The 21,545-nt window shown below is 52.2% G+C and overlaps 1 protein-coding gene across 18 annotated transcripts in view; it reads right to left on the bottom strand.

Annotated features, from left to right (window-relative positions):
• TCF3 (transcription factor 3) overlaps window positions 1-19,747 on the bottom strand; it is a 54,044-nt gene extending 34,297 nt beyond the window's left edge. For 8 of the 18 annotated variants that reach the window (XM_015886504.2, XM_015886505.2, XM_015886512.2 and 5 more), the window contains exons 1-3: window positions 19,485-19,745; window positions 17,280-17,381; window positions 11,375-11,447 (exon numbers count right to left, since the gene is read on the bottom strand). In XM_015886504.2, the coding sequence (XP_015741990.1) occupies window positions 11,375-11,447; window positions 17,280-17,354 (148 nt within the window). In that variant the 5' untranslated portion in view covers window positions 17,355-17,381; window positions 19,485-19,745. Of the gene's footprint in view, window positions 1-11,374; window positions 11,448-17,279; window positions 17,382-19,484 lie in introns of all 18 variants that reach the window. The other 10 variants (XM_015886498.2, XM_015886501.2, XM_015886502.2 and 7 more) reach the window with 3 other exon arrangements.
• Between the last annotated feature and the right edge of the window lie 1,798 nt (window positions 19,748-21,545).

Genomic DNA, 21,545 nt, shown 5'->3' with positions numbered 1-21,545 from the left:
CCACCCACCGTGTTCTCCATCCATAACCACAGGGGCTGGAGAACCCCTCACTTCCCAGCATCTGCCATCCAAACCTCAACATTGTGCGTTCATCTTTATCTCATTTGGGGTTAAAAACAAACAACAACCACCCCACCAGCCTTACGGTTTTTCAACTACGTGGAACATTATTTAAAGGAAACGGAACGAAAAACCACAGTGCTTTGAGAAGGATGAAGTGAGCTGGGAGGTGAAGGGTTGTTCTCTATTTCAGAGCTGGCCCAGAAGGGCTGGAAGAGGCAGCGATGCTCATATTGAGCTCCCAGTGCTGTGGGGTGGGATGGAGCCTGCATAGGGGTGCTGCTCTTCCTTGGGGAACCCCATTCTAAAGACTCAATGGAGAAGCAAAACAATACAGCTGCATGCAAGGACCCTCCTTGGGTTCTCATCTGGCTCTGCACAACCCAAACCCACCTGATGTTGACTAAGCTCTTACCAGTTCAGCTCGCAGCCCAAAGGACCTCTGATTTCAATTGCTATGAGACAATCAGCACTGTTAGGGCCCCACACATCAGCTCCCCATATGGCCATTTCCCACTCACTGCAAAGCATCACCTCTGCCCCACACCCAGCACAGCACTGGGTCGGACCCACAACCCTGTGCTGTGCACAAACCTGGAGGAGCTCAATGAGCCACAATGAGCACAGAAACCCCACAGGACAGAATTCACCACTTGTTTCCCTACTCCTGCTCACATCCAAGCAGAATTTCCAGAGCTGTGGGGCTCCATTTGGGCCAAGTTCATGTTTTTTTTTGCACAAAACCAGGCAGCACCAGGAGAGCATCACCAGGAGAGCAGCATCTCTGTGTTATCAGCCCCCATTATTTGGGGCTGGGTCATGGCATGGCCCACTGGGAAGGGTCCAGAGGGGCTGCAAAGAGAGGGAAAGCAAAGGATTGCGGGCACCTTGGGCAGAAACAGAGGCTTAAAAATAAATCAAAGGTTCAGTTTTGAGTTCTGAGCTAACAGAAACCGAGAGGACCCACGCAGGATCTCTGCTGACCACAAGAAGCTGTTCTATCTTCAGCTGTTCTACCCCCATTGTGCTCCTGGGGTGCTCTGTGTATCAAAGGGAAGGCACTGGGATGGGGCTGTGCTTAACCAGGGGGGGATTAGGGCTGTAAAACAGGCAGCAGGAGCTCCTCAATGTGCCTCCCTGGGCACAAACCCCACTTCTAGGGTTAAAGCAACATCGGAGCACGATTGTCAGCAGCACGAATGCACAATGAGGAAGGGAAGATGTTGGGGGGGGGGGGACAGGGAAAGATCCAACTGGCGAATATAATAGTTGGAAGGAAAAGCGGATTGAAAAAAAATAAAAATGAGGGGGTGGTAAAAAGAAATAAAACAAAAAAAAACCAACAACAACAGAAAAAGCCAAGCAAAAAAAAAACCCAAAAAACAAAAACCAACCCAACAACCAAAAAACCTCAGGAAGTCATCGAGTCATTGCTGCTCTTTGCTGAAACAATAGACTCGGGATGCTGGCTAAGTTATAAATAATCCTGCTGGCTACACAACACGAATGCGAGATGGGAACGGGGTAACTATCGCTCTGCAGTGACTCACAGCCTCCTTAATGCAGAGCCAAAGAAGGGCAAATGCTGCAGGGCCGGGGTGAGCTCTGTGCTGGCACTTTGGCTTATTGGGAACATGAAGCGAGAGGTGATAATCCCTGTAAAGCAAGAGAGCGATGAGATGGGGAGGGGAAAAAGAATGGCAAGTCACCAAGTCCACAAACATCCTCCTCTTTTTAGGAAGGAAGTCGCCATTGCGAGACGATCCGGTGAGGCTGCTGGTGTCTGTTTTCCAATCTGCAGAGTGAAGTAATGGATGAGCAGAGATGGAACAGCCCAGGGAAGGGATGGGAGAAGGGGTGGCACGGAGCATTGGGGATGGATGTGAGCCATTTGGCTTTGCAGTTGCTGAGCTCTGTCCTTTTGGGGACCCACCAGGCACAGCTATGGTGGCAAGGAGCACTCGTGCCAAAGCAGAGATCATCCCAAGCAGTGACCTGGATCATTCGGAAGTGACATACCTTCCTTTTTTTAACGTAAGAAGGGGGAAAAAAAAACCCAACTCCAACACAGCACGGTTCAAAAAGAGTTTCCTGACTTGTTATTCCATCACCCTAATCTGGAAATGTCATCACATCGCTTCAGCTGCACGAACACAACAACAGCAACAAAATACAACCTAAACTGCCTTAAAAGACTGAGCTGACCTGAGAGGCCCAGGGGAAAGGAGAACAAAAGTCAGAGCCCCGCAGCACCAGCGTGGAAGATCTGAGATGATGTGAAACAAGCAGGATAGGAGCTCATTTTTAAGGTGGTTTTCACCTCTTTTTTATTGCCAGGTAGGCAAAGTAAAGGTCACTGAGAGCTACTGAGAGGTAATGCTGAGCTTGCTGTGAGCAAAAGACCTCAGAGGACAACTAGAACCATGGCTCAGCATGGAGCTGTGAGCTCTGTGGCTCCTGCAGCAATGCTGTGTGCTGCCCACGGATAAGTGATGGTCAGGGCTAGGAAAGCAAAGCAAAGACCACCCAGCAGCTCCATGTGATGCTGCACAGCTGGGTGCTTTGCTTGTGTTTTAGAAGGGCTACCTGTAGGTACTGTCATCCCCCTTAGGTCAAGCAAGTAGATGGCAAAGCCTACAGGAGAGCAGCAGTACCTGAAATACATCCCTTTATTTCAGGCTTGGGGGATGCAGAACCAGCACACAGCCACGCAAGGTATGGGAGGAAAGGTGTGAGCAGGCTGAATGGCTGGACAAGGAGGAATGAAGGCATCCAATGCTCTCATTTCTTTCTTTTCCAAAGAGAAAAAAATAATACAAACCCCACGACATTTGATAGGGAGGCACATCCATCTTCCCACTGCCTCTCAGGCCATTCATCACTTGGATAAAATCCAGTTTCACATTGAAATTCAGCTGGACTTTCAAATGCAAATCCGAGGAGAAGAGCAACATATGGTAGAGGTTAGTAGTATTTTTCCTAATTAAATGGCGTACTGCTGTTTTGTATAACAATGTTAATGGGGCATTAACAAGCCTTTGGAGGAGAGACCACCTCACTTTTAAAAATAGGCCTCGGTAAAGCAGAAGGGGCCCAGGACCTCCCCACTCTGCACTGTCACACAACTGTCCTCTGCAATAGGGGGTAGGGACCCTGTGCCATAGGGGAAGGCAACAGTGATCAGCAACACCTGCATCCTTCACATCTCCCTCTGTCTGGATGGGTCCTGCAGGATCGTGGCTGTGTCCTCTGTTGGGTCAGGGCCGTGTTGGGTTGCCCACAGCAGCACCCTGACAGAGCCCAGCATGGTGAAAACCACAGCAATTCCCCATCCATGCAAGCAGAAGATGATTGAAACCCCTTGGAGAAGGAGAGGAATGGCTCCAGGTGGTCACAACCCCAGCTGCAATATGGGACAAGCATCACCTCTGACACACAGCACTACCTGCAGGCAGGACACGGGGAGCAGCACGTGCTTTCCTGGAAGCTTTTCCTGTTTAGGACCAGTCAAACAACACCCTTTACTCTGCATGTTACCAAAACTCACCCACTCAACGTGGGTTCCTGCCACCCTGCAGCGATGCCATTCATTTCTCTTCAGTCCCTGCCTAACCACGAAGGCTCCTCTGCTGGAAGAAAAAAAAGAGGCTTGTGCCATGTTAACTTCACCTCCCTCTTGCTCCTGACGCAATCTCAGGCTAAATTTAGAGAGAGATGGTGCCTCCGGTCACTTTGGAGGTGGGGCTGTGATGCTCAGGGCTCACAGCAGATGGACAGGAGGTTCTTAGGTATTTTTTTTCCTGTTAGCCTTGGAGCCGAGCTACCTGGAGAGAGATAATTGAAAAATGCAGGGAAATAAAGGCAGGTGTCCTGGCATCCACCTGCTCTAGCAGTGAGGCGATGCGATATAAGCTGCTGCAAAGACGTCTGCCCTCCAGATACATTCATCACAGCATCCTGAAGGGCATCGACCAAACAGCTCTGAAAATCCTCAAAAGATAAAGCAAGAAACCTACATTCACTGCTCACCTTTTTCCTCCTTCAATACTTTTCGCTATGTGCTTCCATCCCACAGAACCACACAAACCCAGAAAGAGAAGGAAAACTGCCCCACATCCAACCCCAAAGCCAAGAGGAAAACTGCCCCATCCAACCCCAAAGCCAAGAGGAAAACTGCCCCATCCAACCCCAAAGCCAGCAGGAAAACTGCCCCATCCAACCCCAAAGCCAGTCTGCGCCATATTCAGCACAACACAGAGGGCAGAGCGTGGCTGTGCATGGGGCTGGCCCTATCCCACATCCTTAGGGCAGCTATTGGGTACAGTCCCCTCCAGCCCAGCTCAGTGCCATAGGCACAAACACAGCCATGCCCCAGCTGCCAGACGTGGGTTTCAGTGCCATAAGACCACTCGCCTCCGGTGCTCTCCTATCCCCGACGCACAGTCGGCCCCACGTACAATTACACATTCAGCACCACAATGTATTTCACACCGTATTTCATGCCTCATTTGGCAACAAAATTAATTAAACTTTAAGTCAACACCGAAGGAGCGCAGTACCTTTCTTCCCTGCGTGGCATATATAACTCAATTGGTTTAAACTAATGTGCTAATCAAGACTTGAAGAATACTTGGGAACCTTCAGGCAGGAGGGTCTCTAAGACCTGCAGTGAGATCATCCCCATGCAGGCTCAGCTCAACTTGGAGGTACACAACAGCCCTAAGATCACTGCATGGTTGGGTTGGAAATGACCCCAGAGCCACCCATCCCACTCCCTGCTGTGTTTCTGGGTGCCCCCCACCAGCTCACGCTGCCCAGTGCCCACACGTGGCCTTGGGTTCCTCCAGGTATAGGGCACCCACAGCTTTCTGGGCAACGTGTGAATTGAAATCCAACAAAATGCATTAAAATACCACCTCTCTCCTCCAGAAGACATCACTCAAAAGAGACACTGCATTCAAACCTCCTGCCAAGCCCATCAGCTTTGGGTAAATGCACATGCCCAGCACCTCAGTGATGCCCAGGTCCCTCATCCCCATTGCATGGTGATACAAGGGACAGCCCAGGGCTCCAAGAGAGGCAGCTGTGAGCCTGCAGGCTGCCACCCCCTCGCCATGCTCCTGGGATGGCTCAGCTATATGGAGGCGCTGGGAGAAGGCAGGCTAATCCCAACCCACGCGGCTGGGAATCCAAGAGGCAGATGTGGGCAAACTTCTTGGCATAACTGAGACAGCTGTGTCGGATGGCACCGTCCCACTGCCCTGCAGCACCCAGAGCTGGTAGAACAGGCTGAGCACAGCAATAAGAGCCAAAGCAGAAGAGAAGAACTGCCAGCAAGCTGCCACCCCGTGCTCACCTGCTGCAATGCCCGCGACACGGGGCAGAGGTACCAAGCCTGTTCCAAGAGCTTTCCAGGCACAGCTTGGCTCTCGCTGCTCCTGGGCATGCTTCCAGCCCAGGGTTGGGCGATTGCTTTGCATCTGCCCCGTCTGCATGGAAATAATGTGCTCCACAAGAGGGTCAGAGACCCTGCACTGGTGGGCAGCAATGCTGCCTGCTGCAGGGATGCTCTCTTCTCATACAAACAGGTCTGGGGTTCAGATCATGCAGGAAACACACACACACACACCACATCTCACTGCTGTGAGCACAGAAGTCAAAGTTGCTCCAGCTGAAGCAATAAGATGCATCACTGGTGAAAACGGTGCTTGCAAACAGCATCACCCCATGGGGTTCAGTATTAAGATACACTGCATTTAACAGTGATTTTGGGGGTCAGAAAGAAGATGCATGTACTGCATCCTCCAGCCATGTTAGTACCATGGAAATAACGGAGCTAATTGGAGATGAGCCCATCCAGAGTAACAAAATGGCACCTTGCACTGAATTTGTCCCCTTAGGAAACTCGCTTGCCATCTCAAATGAAAAAGAACATTAATTCCAGTTCGGGTTTTAACTGCATACAAACATTAACAATGGAGATGCAATAGGCAGTGACCGGTCACACGCAGGACACGTGCTGGAGCACGGCACCCTACAGAGCATGCAGAATTTGAAATTAGCAGCAGCAAGGTCCAGCAGAAACGCTTGCCAGACTTACTGGGCCCCTTCCAAAGCCATCTCTCCCCTTTGGAAAGGGCACAACAAGCGTGCAAGGCTTGGAGCTGGGATGCTGAGCCAAAAGCAAGCTTTCTGCCTATTCCCATCAGCAGAACATGATAGGAAAAGCAGGCAAAGGAGCACCCAGTGCTGGCAGGGCTCCCCAGCCATGGCTACATTTGGCACCAACCTTTTTACCTTCTCAAATGCAGGAGTTCAGGTCTTGGCTGGATGCTCAGGTAGATGTGGGTTGGGCTGAAGCAGAGCTGCTGCATCCCAATGCCAAACCCATAGCACGCTGCTCACTATGAGACCATTTGAAAGGGATCCCTCATGATCGAGGCAATAGCAGCCAAAGCAATGCAACAGCATTAGGCACCACCTCCTCTTATTAAATGAAAGCAGGTGCAGCTTCTTTTGAAAGGCAGAAGGCAAACTCCCACTCCAGCTCTATGCCAGGTGAGGCATGGGAGCTTTCAGAACACTCACCCCATCACAAGCCCTCGAGCAGGCAGGGTTGTATGGCCTCATCTTGGGAAGGGGGAAGCTCTACGGCAGGAGATGGTTGCACTGCTCCACTCCTTGGCAGAGTTAAAGCTGTGTGCTTAAACAAGGGCTGCGGCACATTTGCAGTTTCTAAACAAAAGCTGTCGCTTATCTCAGTGCAGTGTTGGATCTCTGGCACCTGACATTCCCTGGGCTCTTCCCTACTTTGAAATCTTCCTCCTCCTTCCCCTGCAAGCATGCACCCTCTTTACTATAAAGCCAGGCACATCAAGACTGATAGTGAGACTTCTAAGCACCGAGCTGCCCTTGGAACATCACTTTTCTGTGCCCTCCTGCATTGCACCCATCACAAACCTGCTCCCGTGGGATGACCTCACACCCTGCACAGAAAACTCGAGGGAAAAATAAAACAGATTTGATGAAAAGGAACAAAAACCGATAGGGCTGTCTTGGTGCAAATTAGCTGCAGAGGTGCAGGGGGAGCATTTGGCACAGGAGGCACCTGGTGGGGTAATGCCAGTGTTACAGGGGGGGTGTGAGTTGGGCTGAAGCCTTTTGTTCCCCCCATGCCCACTATTCTCTGCTGACCCCCTTTCCCTGCCCCCAGCCCCACTTTTAGGATTGTTTTCATGTTTGTTTTCTTTCTTTTCCAAGCCCTATTTTCTGCATCCTTAACCTGATCCACCCCAGGGCGAGAAGGGAGAACAGGAGCCTCCTGAAGACACAGACAAAGCACAGCTGAAAGCCCTTCAAAGCACCGCCTGCAGCACGTGGGAGAACTGCCCTGAAAGTCCTATGGGCTCCATTGCTGGAAGGGCTGGGCTGGGAGCATGGGGTGTTGCCCTCAGCACCCTCCTACACCCAGGCATGGAAACACTCCTAGGCTGCACGGAGCAGCAGACAATTGCTTCTTTCCAGGCTTTGACTTGTCTACAACAAGGGATTTGTCCTTCCTTTGATAAGGGTCAGAAGTCATTTGTATTTGGAAGATGCTGTGATGCCAACAGAATGCTCTGATCGACTCCTTGCTGTTGCAGCTCCTGCTTTGGTGACACACACACATGATATACACAGGCAGCACAAGGGACACGCTGCAATGGGAAGTGTCAGTTCCAAAACAGCAAGTCCCATATTGCATCCCTCACGTCTGCTTTCCATCACATATCAAAATAGCAAACACAGCCCATCACTCCCACTTCAACACAAGCAAAACATGTGGGGACTCGAGGCAGTTTGTACAGAAACGTGATACAGCCTTACTAATAAAAGCCCCTTTTCCTCACTATGGCAAATAGTTGTGAATGCCATTCTGCAGCCTGAAACCCAATTGCTGCCAGCACAGTGCTCCAACCCCATTGCCTTCACTGTGATCCTGACCCACGGCTGCACGCACGCACACCCTCATTAAACCTTCCAGCAGCTCACCTGTAGCACCAATGACACAGGCAGCCTCGTCTTACAGAGGATTTATTACTCCCGGTGCTGTTGCCACAGGTATCCAAGTTTGAATGCTGTTTAAAGCAGGCTTTCAAAGGGCACACAGACTCACCTGCCTCCAGGGAGAATGCATTCGCTTTGTTCGGGAGACTGAAACTTCAAATCTGTTACATGCACCAGCTTGTAACTCTTTGAAAAGCTCTCTGGTTCGCCAGCTTCAGATGTACTTTATGAACTTGCCCTGATCAAAGCAATTCCCCAACAACCGGCCTTGTCTCCCCAGCAAAAAGGCACTGAACACATTTAGAGGGGGGGACTGCAGTGCAGACCAGGAGGAAACCACCCCCCTCTGAACCCACCTGTGAGATCTCGGACACAGAAGCTCCCTTCAGCACAAAGCAAGTAAGAAAAGACACTGCAAAGAGACGAGGCGATCTCTCTTTGCCTCCTATTACTCCTGTATTAAATGTCAATGAAAGATGGTTATTTCCATACACAGTTCAGCACACGGCTCCCCGACAGAGGTGCAACTTTAATAAGCACACTGGGGCAAAGCGATTTGCTTGCAGTGGTCCTCTGCAAACCACGAGATGGGGCCACAGATGCAGCACAGGGATGACAAAGCACCATCCTTCTAGGAGTGAGATGACAGGCGCACGCTGAGAGCCAGGCCTAAGATAAAATGCCAGCAGCAAATAGCATGGCCAAGGCTGGAAAATGCTTCTTGCAGCTCAGAGCCTCAGGAAGGCCAACCTCCATGCTATAAATGCTGTGGCCTGTGCATGACGTCAGCTCCATCCTAGTGGCAATTGTTGGGTTGAGTCGTGCCAAAAAAGCACAGAGCGGAGGTGCTGAATTGTCCAGGCAGCAGGATAGCTAAACCAGTTCCTCCCTGGTGCATTTGAGGACAGAAATGAGGGAAACAGTGGCAGAGCTTAAAATAAAACCAGGAGACAAATATAAAAGCAAAGAGATCTCAGAGCTGGAGGGCTTGTGTTAACACTTTGAGTTTCCTGGCTCCGAAGAGCAGCAGGTCCCCCTCCCGGGGCCACCCACACACTCAGGGGCAGCCAAGGCACTTATTCATTGGGATTTGGAGAGGATTTGAACTTGGGGAGGTTTTCTCAGTGTGCTGTGTCTCTTTACTGACCAGCTGGGCTCAGGAAGTGAAAGCCTCCTCCTGGTGAATGGGGCACAGTGATGGGCAGGGAGCAGTGCATGGATCCCACAACCTGCTGCTGCCTAAAGGACAAAGTCCAAAGGAGCCTTGAGATCATTGGGAGTGAGAAATAACAGCAGTGGGACTTACCAAGGAGAAGGGAGATGAAAAGCGAGGGGCCACTTGGAATTCCACATTGGAATTCATATTTCCAATGGTGGGCAGAAGCACGGAACACCATTATTTAATGCACGTCAGATAACATCAGTTTGTTATCTTAGGGTTGTTGTAACGATGAGATAGCAATGTTAAATTAAGCAAAACCAGCACCCACAAACTATGAAAACCAGCCCTTGTCACTGTCTAGGATCTCATTACACAGCACGGGTCCTTCCAGCATCACACCCCTGCACAAAGCATCTCACTGCAGCTATTCCCCCAGCCAGCAAAAATCCATCCTCAGACACCAGGGGTAAGAGGGGAGTCCCAAACACAGCTCCCATTCTCCAAAGAGCATTAAGGATAAGAGGTAATACTGTTATTGGAGCAGCCCAAGCCAAGCTGTAGGACAGAGCTGTCCCACGGCCTCCAGACCGGGACGGCAGCGATTGTGCAACCTCTGTTGTATAATATCAACCCTCTGTTTTTTATGAACTGCTCACAGCCAGACTCAAAAAGCAGCAGCCCAAAGGAAGGGTGGTGTCAACATTACCTTTCACTCACCCGAAAGAGAGGGGGAAGAAAGGAAAAAAAAAAAAAAGAAAGGATTTTTGTGATGTTTCGGCAGCTGCCCAGCCAAGCAGAGGGGGTCTGGTCACCGCATGGCTGCTGAGCACAGCCCTGCCTGCAGCTTCCCCTCTGGCCAGCCCTGCAGAGCCTGCAGCCAAGGCAGCCTCTGAGCAGGAAACGAATTAATGGGAGCTCAACTCCAGGGCTGTTCTCTCTCATGTCTTTTGGGTGGATTGGTTGAACGGCAGAAAGCACAGGCACATGCACACATGTAGGAATGCTTGCTACGAAGCACAGCTTCCATTTGGGTTAGAACCTGAAGAGTTTCTGCCCTTGAATTTCCTCCAGCACCCACTCAGCAGCTTACCTCCATGAGAAAGCATCTGCTCAAAGCCATCCTGACAAGCAGCCGAGCAGGGTGAAAGCTCCACGCTTCCTCAATCAGGAAGAGCACAGCAGAACAGAGCAGAGCATCCCCTGCATGCTGTACATCACCGCTCCCTGCCAGAAGTATTCCCCAGGGCTGGACATAGGCAATGCTGCTGGCATGGCCAGGAGGTCCCTGGATAGCTCAAGTGGAACTGGGGCTGAGAAGGTCAAGTTTTATCCACCCCAGCTTCCTGCATGCTATGGGCTGCAGACAGCCCTGCATGGAACACAGCTTCTCCAGGCAGCAAAAGCCCAGCACAATGCTGTCCCCTCATTCCCCACTTCAGCCTCAAATTAATCCCCACCACGCTCCTTTCTGACATCTGAAAGCTCTGTGCCCTTCAATGAACCCATTATCACAGCTGGGTGGGTTCCCAAAGCCCCGTGAGGGATGGAGGCAGCCCCTTCACTACACAGCTGCAGCTCAGTGCTGCTGGTGCTCGGTGCAGGTGGGATGGGCTCAGCAGCCCAATGCTTGTATATGGGCTCATGCAGCAGCTCCACACAGCCCTGCTGCCACCTCCGAGCTGCCTGGGGGTGGGTGGCCAGGAGGGCTTTGCAAAAGGAACCTTTGGGAACAGAGAGATCCATCATACCTGCAGCAGGGAGCTGAGCAGGGCAGGTACCCCAATCACACCTTTTGGACAGCAGAGCACCACCAAAGCATCTCCTCAGTGCTGTCCATACACCCTGAAAGACTTTTCTCTGTACATCTGCAGACACACATTCATCTAAGCAGCTTAACAGACCAACAAGGACTGTCTGCCCAGCACAAACCCTCTGTTACATGGGGTAACAGAGAGCATCCAAAGAAACAGCAGCAAAGAGCCATCAGAAAAACACACAGAACTACCAGACCTGCTCCATTCAAGGCTCTGGAAGCAAATATGCATTTAATTACAGCAGACTTTATGTTGTTAAGAAGAAAAGAAATAAAATTGAAGATGACAATACCTGATCCTCCAAACTGAGTGCTTGCTAGGGTCGTGGGTCTGTTTTTTCCATTAGCCACTGGCAGGGGAAACATCTAGAAAAACAGAAAGATGAGAGAGAAAGGAGATTTCAGTATGTGAGTTTTGCTGCGCTGATGTAAAGAGGGGGGTCAGCACTGAGGATGGGGGGGTGGGGGGAAACAGGAGTGCTTTACTGATGCAAAAAACTTTGCTCTCCTCGTGCCCCTGCTGCATACATCAGGAGGGCCAGGAGAGCAGCACAGCTGCGTGCGGATGCACACACACACATTCCTACGTGCATGAACTCCTCTTGTGTACACAGCACGTCTGGTTCCTTAGGTGCGACTGAGAGCCATCCAAGCAGCATCAGAAGCCACAGTTCTTTCCCCAGACCAAAGGGAACCCAAGGGGGCTGCCTCCATTCATAAAACACTCCCACCCAGCACAGAAGCATTTAAACCCATCGCAAACAACACAAATTCATTTTGCAAACTGGGCAGTGCTGGCTGTTGGTTGCTGCGCTGCTGCAGCCCTCATCCTCAGCCTGGGAGCAACCACCAGCAGCAAACCTGCACGAACATTCATAGTGTGAGCAAGGAGACCTTCAGAAGCTGCTATTTAACATCTGAGATGCACCTGCGTGAGGCAGAAAACTGATTCTTCTCCGCAGCCAATAAAACCAGCGGTGGGAAACGCCTGCTGAATTCCCATTTTCATATCCTCTGCCACTCCGGCTACTTTCACCACCAGCCCCATTCCAAGTGTTATTAGTTCGTGCTTTGCAACATCTGGGTAACTCCAAAGTTTAATGCTTTGAAAATTAAACAATGCAACAGCGGCGGAGCTTGCAGGAAGGCAGCTCCGTGCCCTGACATCACCACTGCCTGCCCATGGCCAGAGATGTTCCTTTGTACACAACCAGCCCAGTTACAAACACTGGTGAGGACAAAACACAGCTACACACTGTAGGGATGCAAAGGGAACAGCATAGAAACCAACTGCCATTCAAAGAGCAGACATTTGGGATCATATATATGTACACACATGGGCTCCCAGCAGCCTGCAGGCTCCTACAGCCTCATGCCATCAGGGTCTGGAGCTCTAGGGGGGCTCTGGGGGCCCGGCCCCCCACTGCTGCACAAGCTTTGCTTCCTCAGGAAGTCGGGCTACAAAAGAAACCAACCCTCACAGCGCTGAGGCTTGCAGCCTGCCTCCCTCTGCAGTGCCACGGTGCTGCTTTCTGCAAACAGCTCTGAAAGGATGGAAAGCAGAACCTGCTGCCCCGAGCTGTGCCCACCTCCCTCCCTGCTGCAGTGTGAGAAAGCAAAGAGGTCAGAAGCCCTTTTCCAAAAGGAGGTCCAACTTGCGTGGATGCACTGGAACACGTTGCACAAGGAGGCTGTGGATGCCCCATCCCTGCAGGCATTCAAAGCCAGGCTGGATGTGGATCTGAGCAGCCTGGTCTGCTGGTTGGTGACCCTGCACATAAAAGGGGGGTTGAAACGAGATGAGCACTGTGGTCCTTTTTAACCCAGGTCATTCTACGTGCAGGCACCAGGGGACGGGACATGCAAACATCACAATCCCCAGCAGTGAAAACAAAACAACAACAACAACAAAAAGCAGCGTCGGCTCTTTGTCACAAGCATTTCTGCTCACCACTTGCAGACGCTGGCAGAGGAAGGCTTTGAGTGGAGAGAATGAGCAGCCTTGTTCCACTGTGCTCTGCAAAGCGGGGTCCCCCCGCAGGGCAATCCCCAACCCGCAGGGATGCCCTCGCCCCCGCGTTCCTGTCCTCCCCTCCAAGGGACTGCGGAGGAGGGAACCCCCGGCTGCTCGTTCTGCATCTTTTTAAGGGCTCCCAGCATCACTTTTTGGTTTTTTGGGGTGGTTGTTTTGCTGCCAAACTGTTTTTCCATCGCGGTGTGGGTTGTGTGGAGCAATGGGGCACAGTCACCCCTCCAAGCACCCGCCTGTGTCACTTGCAGCCCAAGTTCACCCACCCACTGCGAGTTTCCTTTCTGCTTGAAACTCAGCTTCAAAAATAAACAGGGGGAGAGAGAGGAGGGGGGGGGGAGGCTGGCACACACCAGGGGGACCCTGCACAGCCTCCCATGTTCCATAATGGGGTCATTACGGGGCCTTTGTTGGATTTGAATCATGTCACAATTTAAGTGGTTGTGTAAAATCCCCCATTTTAGGTCCCCCTGTGCAGTTTCCAAAGCTGGATCTGACACAGCCCCAAATGCTCTGAGCTCACACTGCTGCCTTTATCACAGCACCATAGAATGGCTTGGGTTGAAAAAGACCACAGTGCTCATCTCGTTTCAAGCCCCCCCACTCATATGTGCGGGGTCACCAACCAGCAGACCAGGCTGCCCAGATCCACATCCAGCCTGGCTTTGAATGCCTGCATGGATGGGGCATCCACAGCCTCCTTGGGCACCTCTACTAGATGCAAACCCAGAGCACGGAAACCCAAACACTGTGGAAGTCTCAGATCCCAACAACAGGCTCGTAAGAAAGGGAATTTGCCAGACACAGCAACAGCCCCGAGCAGCACTTCATTTACTGGGCACTTCCACCGGAGCATCAGCGTTCTCACATTGAATGGCTGTTCTCACTTCCTCTGCTCTCCCACCTCCCAAATCCGGGCTGCACCGACCTCAGGGCTGAGCTCCCAACCCGAGATGTATTTTGCAGAGTGAAAGGCATCCAGCTGCTGATGCGGGGAGAAGAGGGAATTCGCTCCTTGCAGCTGCCAGCAGGATATTTCAGACGTGCTCATTCCAGACAGACCTTCCTGACTGCAGCCCCAACGTCCACAGCGGCGTAAGGCAAACCTCACTTGGAACAAAAGCAGCACTTTTATCACGGAAACACAGACGCTGTGCCTTGGCCAAAGCCGGGCACTGGGTGCTGCTGTGCTGCAGGAGCTGCTGGAACTCTTTGGGTTCGCCCTCAACTCATGGGTTGGATCTCTTGCTGAGATCAATCCTGGGTGACTGCCCACCCTCGCCGAGTTCGAACCCCGCATCCTGCAGCATATGGTTAATACTCCGCTAATAATCATGGCTGTTAGCAGTATTTCACTCCTGCCAGAGCCCTAGGCTGGCACGCAGCCTCCTGCCGCTCTCCTGCTTGGCAGCACTTGAGCCCCACAGCCAAGATTCCAACCCCACGGACCCCCATCCCCACCAGGGACCCTTCAGTCCTCCCCAAGACAACAAACACCAGCAGCACAAGAATGGGATGACCAGACCAAACACCTCCCAACACACACACTGGGTGCATCCCACGCTGCAAAACAGAGCCTGGCAACTACAGGACCAAATAAATACAGCACCTAAACGAGCATCCACAGGAATCAATAGGCAGGGTGCTTTCTTGAAGCTCTCTTTTGCAAGCCCGCTCTGGACCATGGCCAGGGAGCAGCGGTGAAAAGCAAGAGTACAAATTACCTGCACTTTGGGGCAATTATAGAAAGCAATTTGTTCTTGAGGAGGAGGGAAGCTTTACACCGTGCACAGCCCAGAGCGGGATCAGCCCTCCCAGCCACACGTTTGGCTCCTGCTCACCCAGATGCACATCACAGATTCCTTTGGTTTTCACTCTTATTGTCAACTGATGATGGTGGTGGGAAGCTGGAGGTGAGCGCTTTGCTGCTCGGTAATTACCCGATGTATTTATTAAAGAGTCTTAAGGCTACGAACCTGCTCATGCAAACCCTGTCGCTGACTGCACAGAGCTCTGAGCACAGCATAGAGTGGGACCACAGCTTACAGGGGCTGAAAGGGAAATGCTCAACAAAGAACCAAAGCAAAACGCATCCAGCATCTCCAAATGCCTCCAGTTTTCCTCCATCGGTGGTTTAATGCTCCACTCCAAAATACCCCATATATATATATATATATACACACATACATAACACATATTTATATACACATATATACACACATACATATATGTGTATTTGAGAGTGAGCTTTCTGGCCCCAAACCCTCCATCCCAATAACACAAAGCAACCCAGGATGACGGGTGCAGCCCAACCACCATAGGAGCAACGTTCCCGTTCTCTTTCTGCTGGCTCTGGTTGTGTGTGTGCAGAGCTGAGGGTCTGTGAAATGGACCTGGCTTTATTCCAGGCTGTGTCGGAGCCCAACAGCCAACTGATCCCACAGGGAGAGGAATGTCTTCGAATCACTCGCTGGCAAATGACATTTGCAGGCCCTGATCCCTCAAACAGCCGCCCCCAAACATCGGAGCCTCAGACGAGCTCAGGACAAATTCTGGTCATTCCCCAGGTTTACACCAGCGTAGGAGGGTTGGAATTGAACCCAAATTCAACCCCTGGCTGAGGATTAGTCTCCAAAAAGAGAAATATTCATATACAGAGGGAACGGGTCAGGACCTCTCCGTGGAATACAGCTCTCAGAATGCAAATGAGGCTGGTTTGGTCATTTGGAAATAAAGCTTTGGGTTTCTGAAAGTGAGTGGGATTTGATTTCCTAAGAGGAAAAAAAAGCAAAGCAAAAGAGGAACTAACAGAGCCTGACCCACAGCACCGCTCCTAATGGGTGCAGCAAAGGATGGCACTGCCCTAAGGATGAGAACAGGAATAACCACGCAGCACTTCCAACACATCCATCTCACCCAGTGCCCCCCCAGCACCCACAGAACATCACGCTGCTAAACAGCATCCCGACAGGAAGAAGCAAACTGGGGCCTCTGCCCAGTTAATAGCGGATTCCTATTACATGGGATGGAGACCGACCTCCCCCCCTCCCAGCACTGCATGGACAGGCACACACCTCAGCCCTATAAAAGCTCCCACTGCTCAACCTCAGCACAACGCTGCCACGCTTCAGCACTTCCCACAGGCACAACAAGCACAGTGGGTGCCCCTGTTTTTCCCCCATATTTCCCCCCTTTCCTCTTCCCCCTTCCTCCCCAAGGTGCAACAAAACCCACCCCAGGGCCCCCATCACCCCCCTCCTTCCCCCAGCAGCAGCAGCACAGAGGCTGCTCCTCCTGCAGAGCTGTTTTCTCTATCTCCACAGCACGTTTGCTTATCTTAAAAGCAAGACATGAGCTGTGAGCTCCGTGAGGGTGCAGCCCACGACAGAGAGAACCCAACAGAGTTATTCTCCTTTGAACACAGCTCTCCCTGCTCTGCACTTACACCTGCCAGCCCTGCTGTGGCACAATGTACCCAATGCCATACGTCACCAAACACCGGGCACAAACCCTGACCCTGCTTTGTGGGACTTCTCTTCCCCTTGAGCTGCATCACACATCCCCATGGGGGAACTTTTAGGTCCTGTTTCTTTGAAAAGCAGCTGAAGGTTTCCAGGCTATAGAAGAGCAAAGCGAAGGGAGCACGAGTGCCCTGAGTCCTGTTGAAATCATATACTGGACAGCTTGGATAAAATTCAAACTGAGATAGAATAACCTGCAGGAGCAAAAGTTTAATAGTCTGGGGTTGGGGGAAAGGAATAAAGGCTGATTAATTGGCTCCTGAAGTTACATCTCTGCATTAGGTCCATAACCAGGGTGGCAGGAACAGCCATGCAGCATTCTGCACCATAAGCACCAACACAGAGCTCACTGCATTATATTTCCCCATCCGAAAAATCACCTCTGAGTGCACCCCATGAAGAAACAACACGCTTTGAAGGGGGAAATTGGGGGCTGGGGGGGCAGAGGGGAGGGAGCAGGAGGGGCAGCAGCTTCTTTTTAACTTAAAAATAAACAAGTTGCAGCACATGTGCACTCACACAAACACGGCACATCTGAAACCCATCATGTCCAATTTACAGGCTCACATTTCCTCCCCTTCCCAGCTCCCTACCCACAGCCCCGGGCCCTTTAAAGCTCCCCCCCTCCTCCGGGGCTCCTTCACTTACCATACTGAAGTCCAGCAGGTCACTGAGCTCTTTGTCTGTCCCAACTGCAGCCATTCTCTGCTGCTGCTGATTCATACTCCCACAGACTCAACAGTGGCAGTCCTAGAGAAAGCAAGGGGGAGGGGAAAGAGATATTTTAATGACTGGAGCCAACCACCCACCCCATTGATGAATATTTAAAAAAGACACAGAGAGAAAAAGGGGAAAGAAAACACAACTCCAGTGCACGTTCCCAGCACACAGAGGCTGCGGGCAGAGCCTTCAACACAGCACCCAGAGCAGGAACAAGCAGCCTATTGACCAGCCACACTTGGATGTTGGTTTTTTTGCTGCCAATTCCACTCGTTTGGGCCAATTCTGTTCCTGGCGTGCGGCGAATGAAGAGAGGGGGGGAAAAAAAGAAGGAGGGGGGGGGAACAAGTGAATTCGTTTATCAAAGGGTTCAGGGTGAGTTATCGCTTGGGCGCTTGTCTGGCTTGGTTTGTGCTTCCCCCTCCTTCTGGTGCTCGATGTAGGTTATAAAAATGAGGAAAGGGGGAAAAAGAAGAAGAAAATCAACACAAAAAAACCCCAAAGGTTTGAACTTCTGGCTGCTGAGCACCTGCAGCTCTGCTCATGGGGATGCCCTGAGTATGGAGGAGCAGCTACGGCCCCTTCCCAAAAGGAGGGAGGGAATGAAAATTAAAGCAGTTATTATTGTTATTATTATTTATCCCTTAAGGAAAGATTGATCTTTATTGGTGGATAGAAAAACATTTCCTTGGGAGGGAGGAAGAGATGAAAGACCCCCTTTTTCTTTACCCCCCCCCCCCCCCCATCCTCACTTTAGGAACTCATTCATGGCTATAAAGGGCAGCTGGCCAATGCATTTAACTCATTAATCATAAGGGTAAAAAAAAAGAGAGAAAAAGAAGAAATAAAAAGAGAAGGAAAGCAAAAAGGAAACAACCGCACACAACCCAAAGTGTCTGCGGGGCCACCCGCCACATTGCAACGAAGTTTTAATATTAAAAGAAAATAAAACCTAATGCAACAAAACAAACCGGAGACCGGCCCAGCGTGGAAAAGCTTCCACTGCTACATTGAAAAACACATTAAGAAAGGAGGATTTTGGGGTTGTTTTGTATAAGGATGTTGCCTTTAGAGCACATACAATCACTGGGCACAAGGACCCCCCACCCCCCCAGTACAACTTTAACAACGCAGCCCGCCCCTTGATTTGCTTTTTCCCTTTTTATTCTTTTTCTCCTCTTTTTTCCAGCTCCTTTTAAAAAACTTCTTTCCTTTCCCTGCTTATTTTCTTTAATTATTGCTTTTTAATCATTTTCCTCTCTCCTCTTTTCCCCCCATCCCCCTCTATTCTCCAACCCAAAGCTTCGTCCCGGGACGCCCAGCCCTGCCCTCTCCCGGCTCTCTCCGCTCCCGCAGCTGCACAAAGGCCCGAGAACAGCCCGGGGGAGGGAGGGGGGGGGGGGGGTCGCTGGGTTGGATCGGGGTAAGGGGGGGGGTTAAAACACCCCAAAACTCCACATCAATGCTACACTCAGCGCTTCCCCCACACCCCAAACCTCAATGCTCTGAGCTGGGGCACAAAGAACCGAGGCACCATTAGGCCTAAGTTTGTGGGGGGGGGCTCAGCATAGAAAGGAGGGGGAGTCCTCGCATCGCCATGTAAACCCACCCCCCCCCCTCAGTTCCAATGAGGCCACCATAGGGTGGGGGGAGTCCCAAACAGCCCCCCCCCCCCCCACCAACACGAATCACCCCCAAGCTGTGCTAAGACCCAACGGGACCCCCCCCATCCCATCATATTATGGGGGGTGGGGGGGGCACAACAGCTCCCATCACACCTCCATAACTTTCCAAGAGCAGCATAGAGCCCACCGCCCCCCCATTATAGATCCCATTGATAGTGGAGGTGAATGGGGTGGGGGGGGGGTGAAACTCCGATGCGGGACTGCTGGATAAAGCGGTCCCAATAAAGGGACCCCAATGGGTTTAAAGGGGGGGGATCGGAGACAATGGGGTCCAATGGGTTTTAAAGGGGCGGGTTTATAGGGGGGGGTTAATAGACAAGTTGGCGGCCGTCCCACAACTGACACAGGGATGAGGGGGGGAGGGGGGGGGCCTAAGGAAGGGGGGGGGGCAGAGGAAAATCTCGTTGTTTTATTAAATATCTTAAATTTCTTAACGTTGTTTTATTACCTGTTGTTCCGGGGGTCGAACCGAACCCTCAGCTACGTGTATATATAGAACGGGGATGAAATTGAGGCCTCTCATGAAGGATCCTATCGGAGCTCAAGGCCCCGTTCCGGGCCCGGTTCCGGTCCGGTACCGGTTGGTAACGTTGGTTCCTATTGTTCTGTGCCGCCGTCGGGGTTACGGGCGCAACGAAGCGGTTCGTTGAGCTCCAGGCCCGGGCGGCGCGTGCGCCCCGGCCCGCCCCGCGCCCCCGCCCCCGGCGCGCCGGGCCCCACTACAACCACCCACCCCCACCCCCTCCCACCGCCCGACTGAGAGGAGGCGCGAAGCCACGCCTCTTTTGACTCCTCCTTCCGCTCGTATCCCTCCGCCGATCTCGGTGTTTGAAGGGTTGTTGGAGGGATGGAGGTGATTGTGGCCGAGCTTTGAGTTGTGTATGGGGGGCAGTGTGGGGAGGGGGAGGGGTGGGGGTGGTTTATATGGTGCTGAGCGTTGTTTTTTGAGGGTAAGTATGGGACTATGTTTTCCGGCGGAGGGAGACGGAGAGGCTTTACAAACTCATCAGCCTGTAGTTGTCCAATAGAAAGCCTCGCCGCTCTGAGATGCGGGTAATACAGCCAATAGGAGAGCGCGATGCTTCACGCCCCGCCCACCGAGCTATGGGGGGGTGGCCGCTGGTTCCGAGCCCTCACAGTCGAGGAGGTCGGATGGGTCGGTGTCGTTTGGGCCCATGTCCCATAACAGCCCCTTGTATCTCAATTCATCCCCATTAATTCCTGGTTCAAAATGACCCTTATGTGTATCCCCAACCTCCCATTGGATGGCCATTAAGAGCTGCCATCGACCTCTAGTGCCTTCTGAATGTGCGCTGCTGTGTGCAATGCACAACGCAAAGTCAAGGCCTGCTGCAGTGCTGGGGCTGCAATGTTGGGGTTGCAATGCTCAGGCTGCAATGCTGGGGGCTGCAATGCTGGGAGCTGCAAAGCTGGGGGCTGTAATGCTGGGGGGGTGCAGAGCTGGGGTTGCAATGCTGGGAGCTGCAATGCTGGGAGCTGTAAAGCTGGGGGTGCAGCACTGAGCTGCAATGCTGGGAGCTGCAATGCTGAGAGCTGCAATGCTGGGGGCTGCAACGCTGGGGTTGCAGTGCTCAGGCTGCAATGCTGGGGTTGCAAAGCTGGGGGCTGCAGTGGTGAGAGCTGCAAAGCTGGGAGCTGCAGTGCTGGGGTTGCAATGCTGGGAGCTGCAAAGCTGGGGGCTGCAATGCTCAGGCTTCAGTGCTGGAAGCTGCAATGCTGGGGGGGCTGCAGAGCTGGGAGCTGCAAAGGTGGGAGCTGCAATGCTGGGGTTGCAATGCTGGGAGCTGCAGTGCTGGGGGCTGCAATGCTGGGGCTGCAGTGCTGGGGCCGCAATGCTGGGGTTGCAATGCTGGGGCTGCAGTGCTGGGGCCGCAATGCTGGGGTTGCAATGCTGGGAGCTGCAATGCTGGGGTTGCAATGCTGGGGGCTGGTGATGCTGGGGGGCAAATCATTGCCACACGGAGCATACCTGGAGCTGCAAGAGAGCAGCTGTTGTGCAGGGCTCATGGCAGAGCTCCAAACACTGGGGACGTGGTGTGGGTTGAGGTTTGTTGCAATGGGGTGGGCAGACCAGAGGTTGTTCCTAAAGCCAAAGCTCCTCCTGGGGCTGCAGACCCAAGCAATGACCCTTGGGTTTTGGCCATGGGGGGGATGCTCGCTGCTCCTCACCATGCAGAGCTGTGGATTTTCTGCTCTGGACATTCCCCTGCGTCATGTTTCTGTCTATGGGCTGGTCCATGTCCCAGGGCTGGAACTGTTGTCCCCTCCATTGGTGACTCCCGAAAGCTGCCACTATTGGGGCCACTTTAATCCCAATCCACCAGCAGAGCAGGGAAGGGACAGGAGAGACACCAGTGGGGTGACAAGGAGATAGGGACACAGAGGGGACGATGGGGGGCTCACGTTGGATCCCGGTGACTTTAAGCTCTGAGCTGAGCTTCATATTTGCATTTAGTCACACTGTGAGTCAGACATTCCAGCCCCGGCT

The sequence above is a fragment of the Coturnix japonica genome, chromosome 28, assembly GCF_001577835.2.
Source record: "Coturnix japonica isolate 7356 chromosome 28, Coturnix japonica 2.1, whole genome shotgun sequence".
Lineage (NCBI taxonomy): Eukaryota > Metazoa > Chordata > Aves > Galliformes > Phasianidae > Coturnix > Coturnix japonica.
This window is presented reverse-complemented; position numbering and strand designations above follow the sequence as displayed.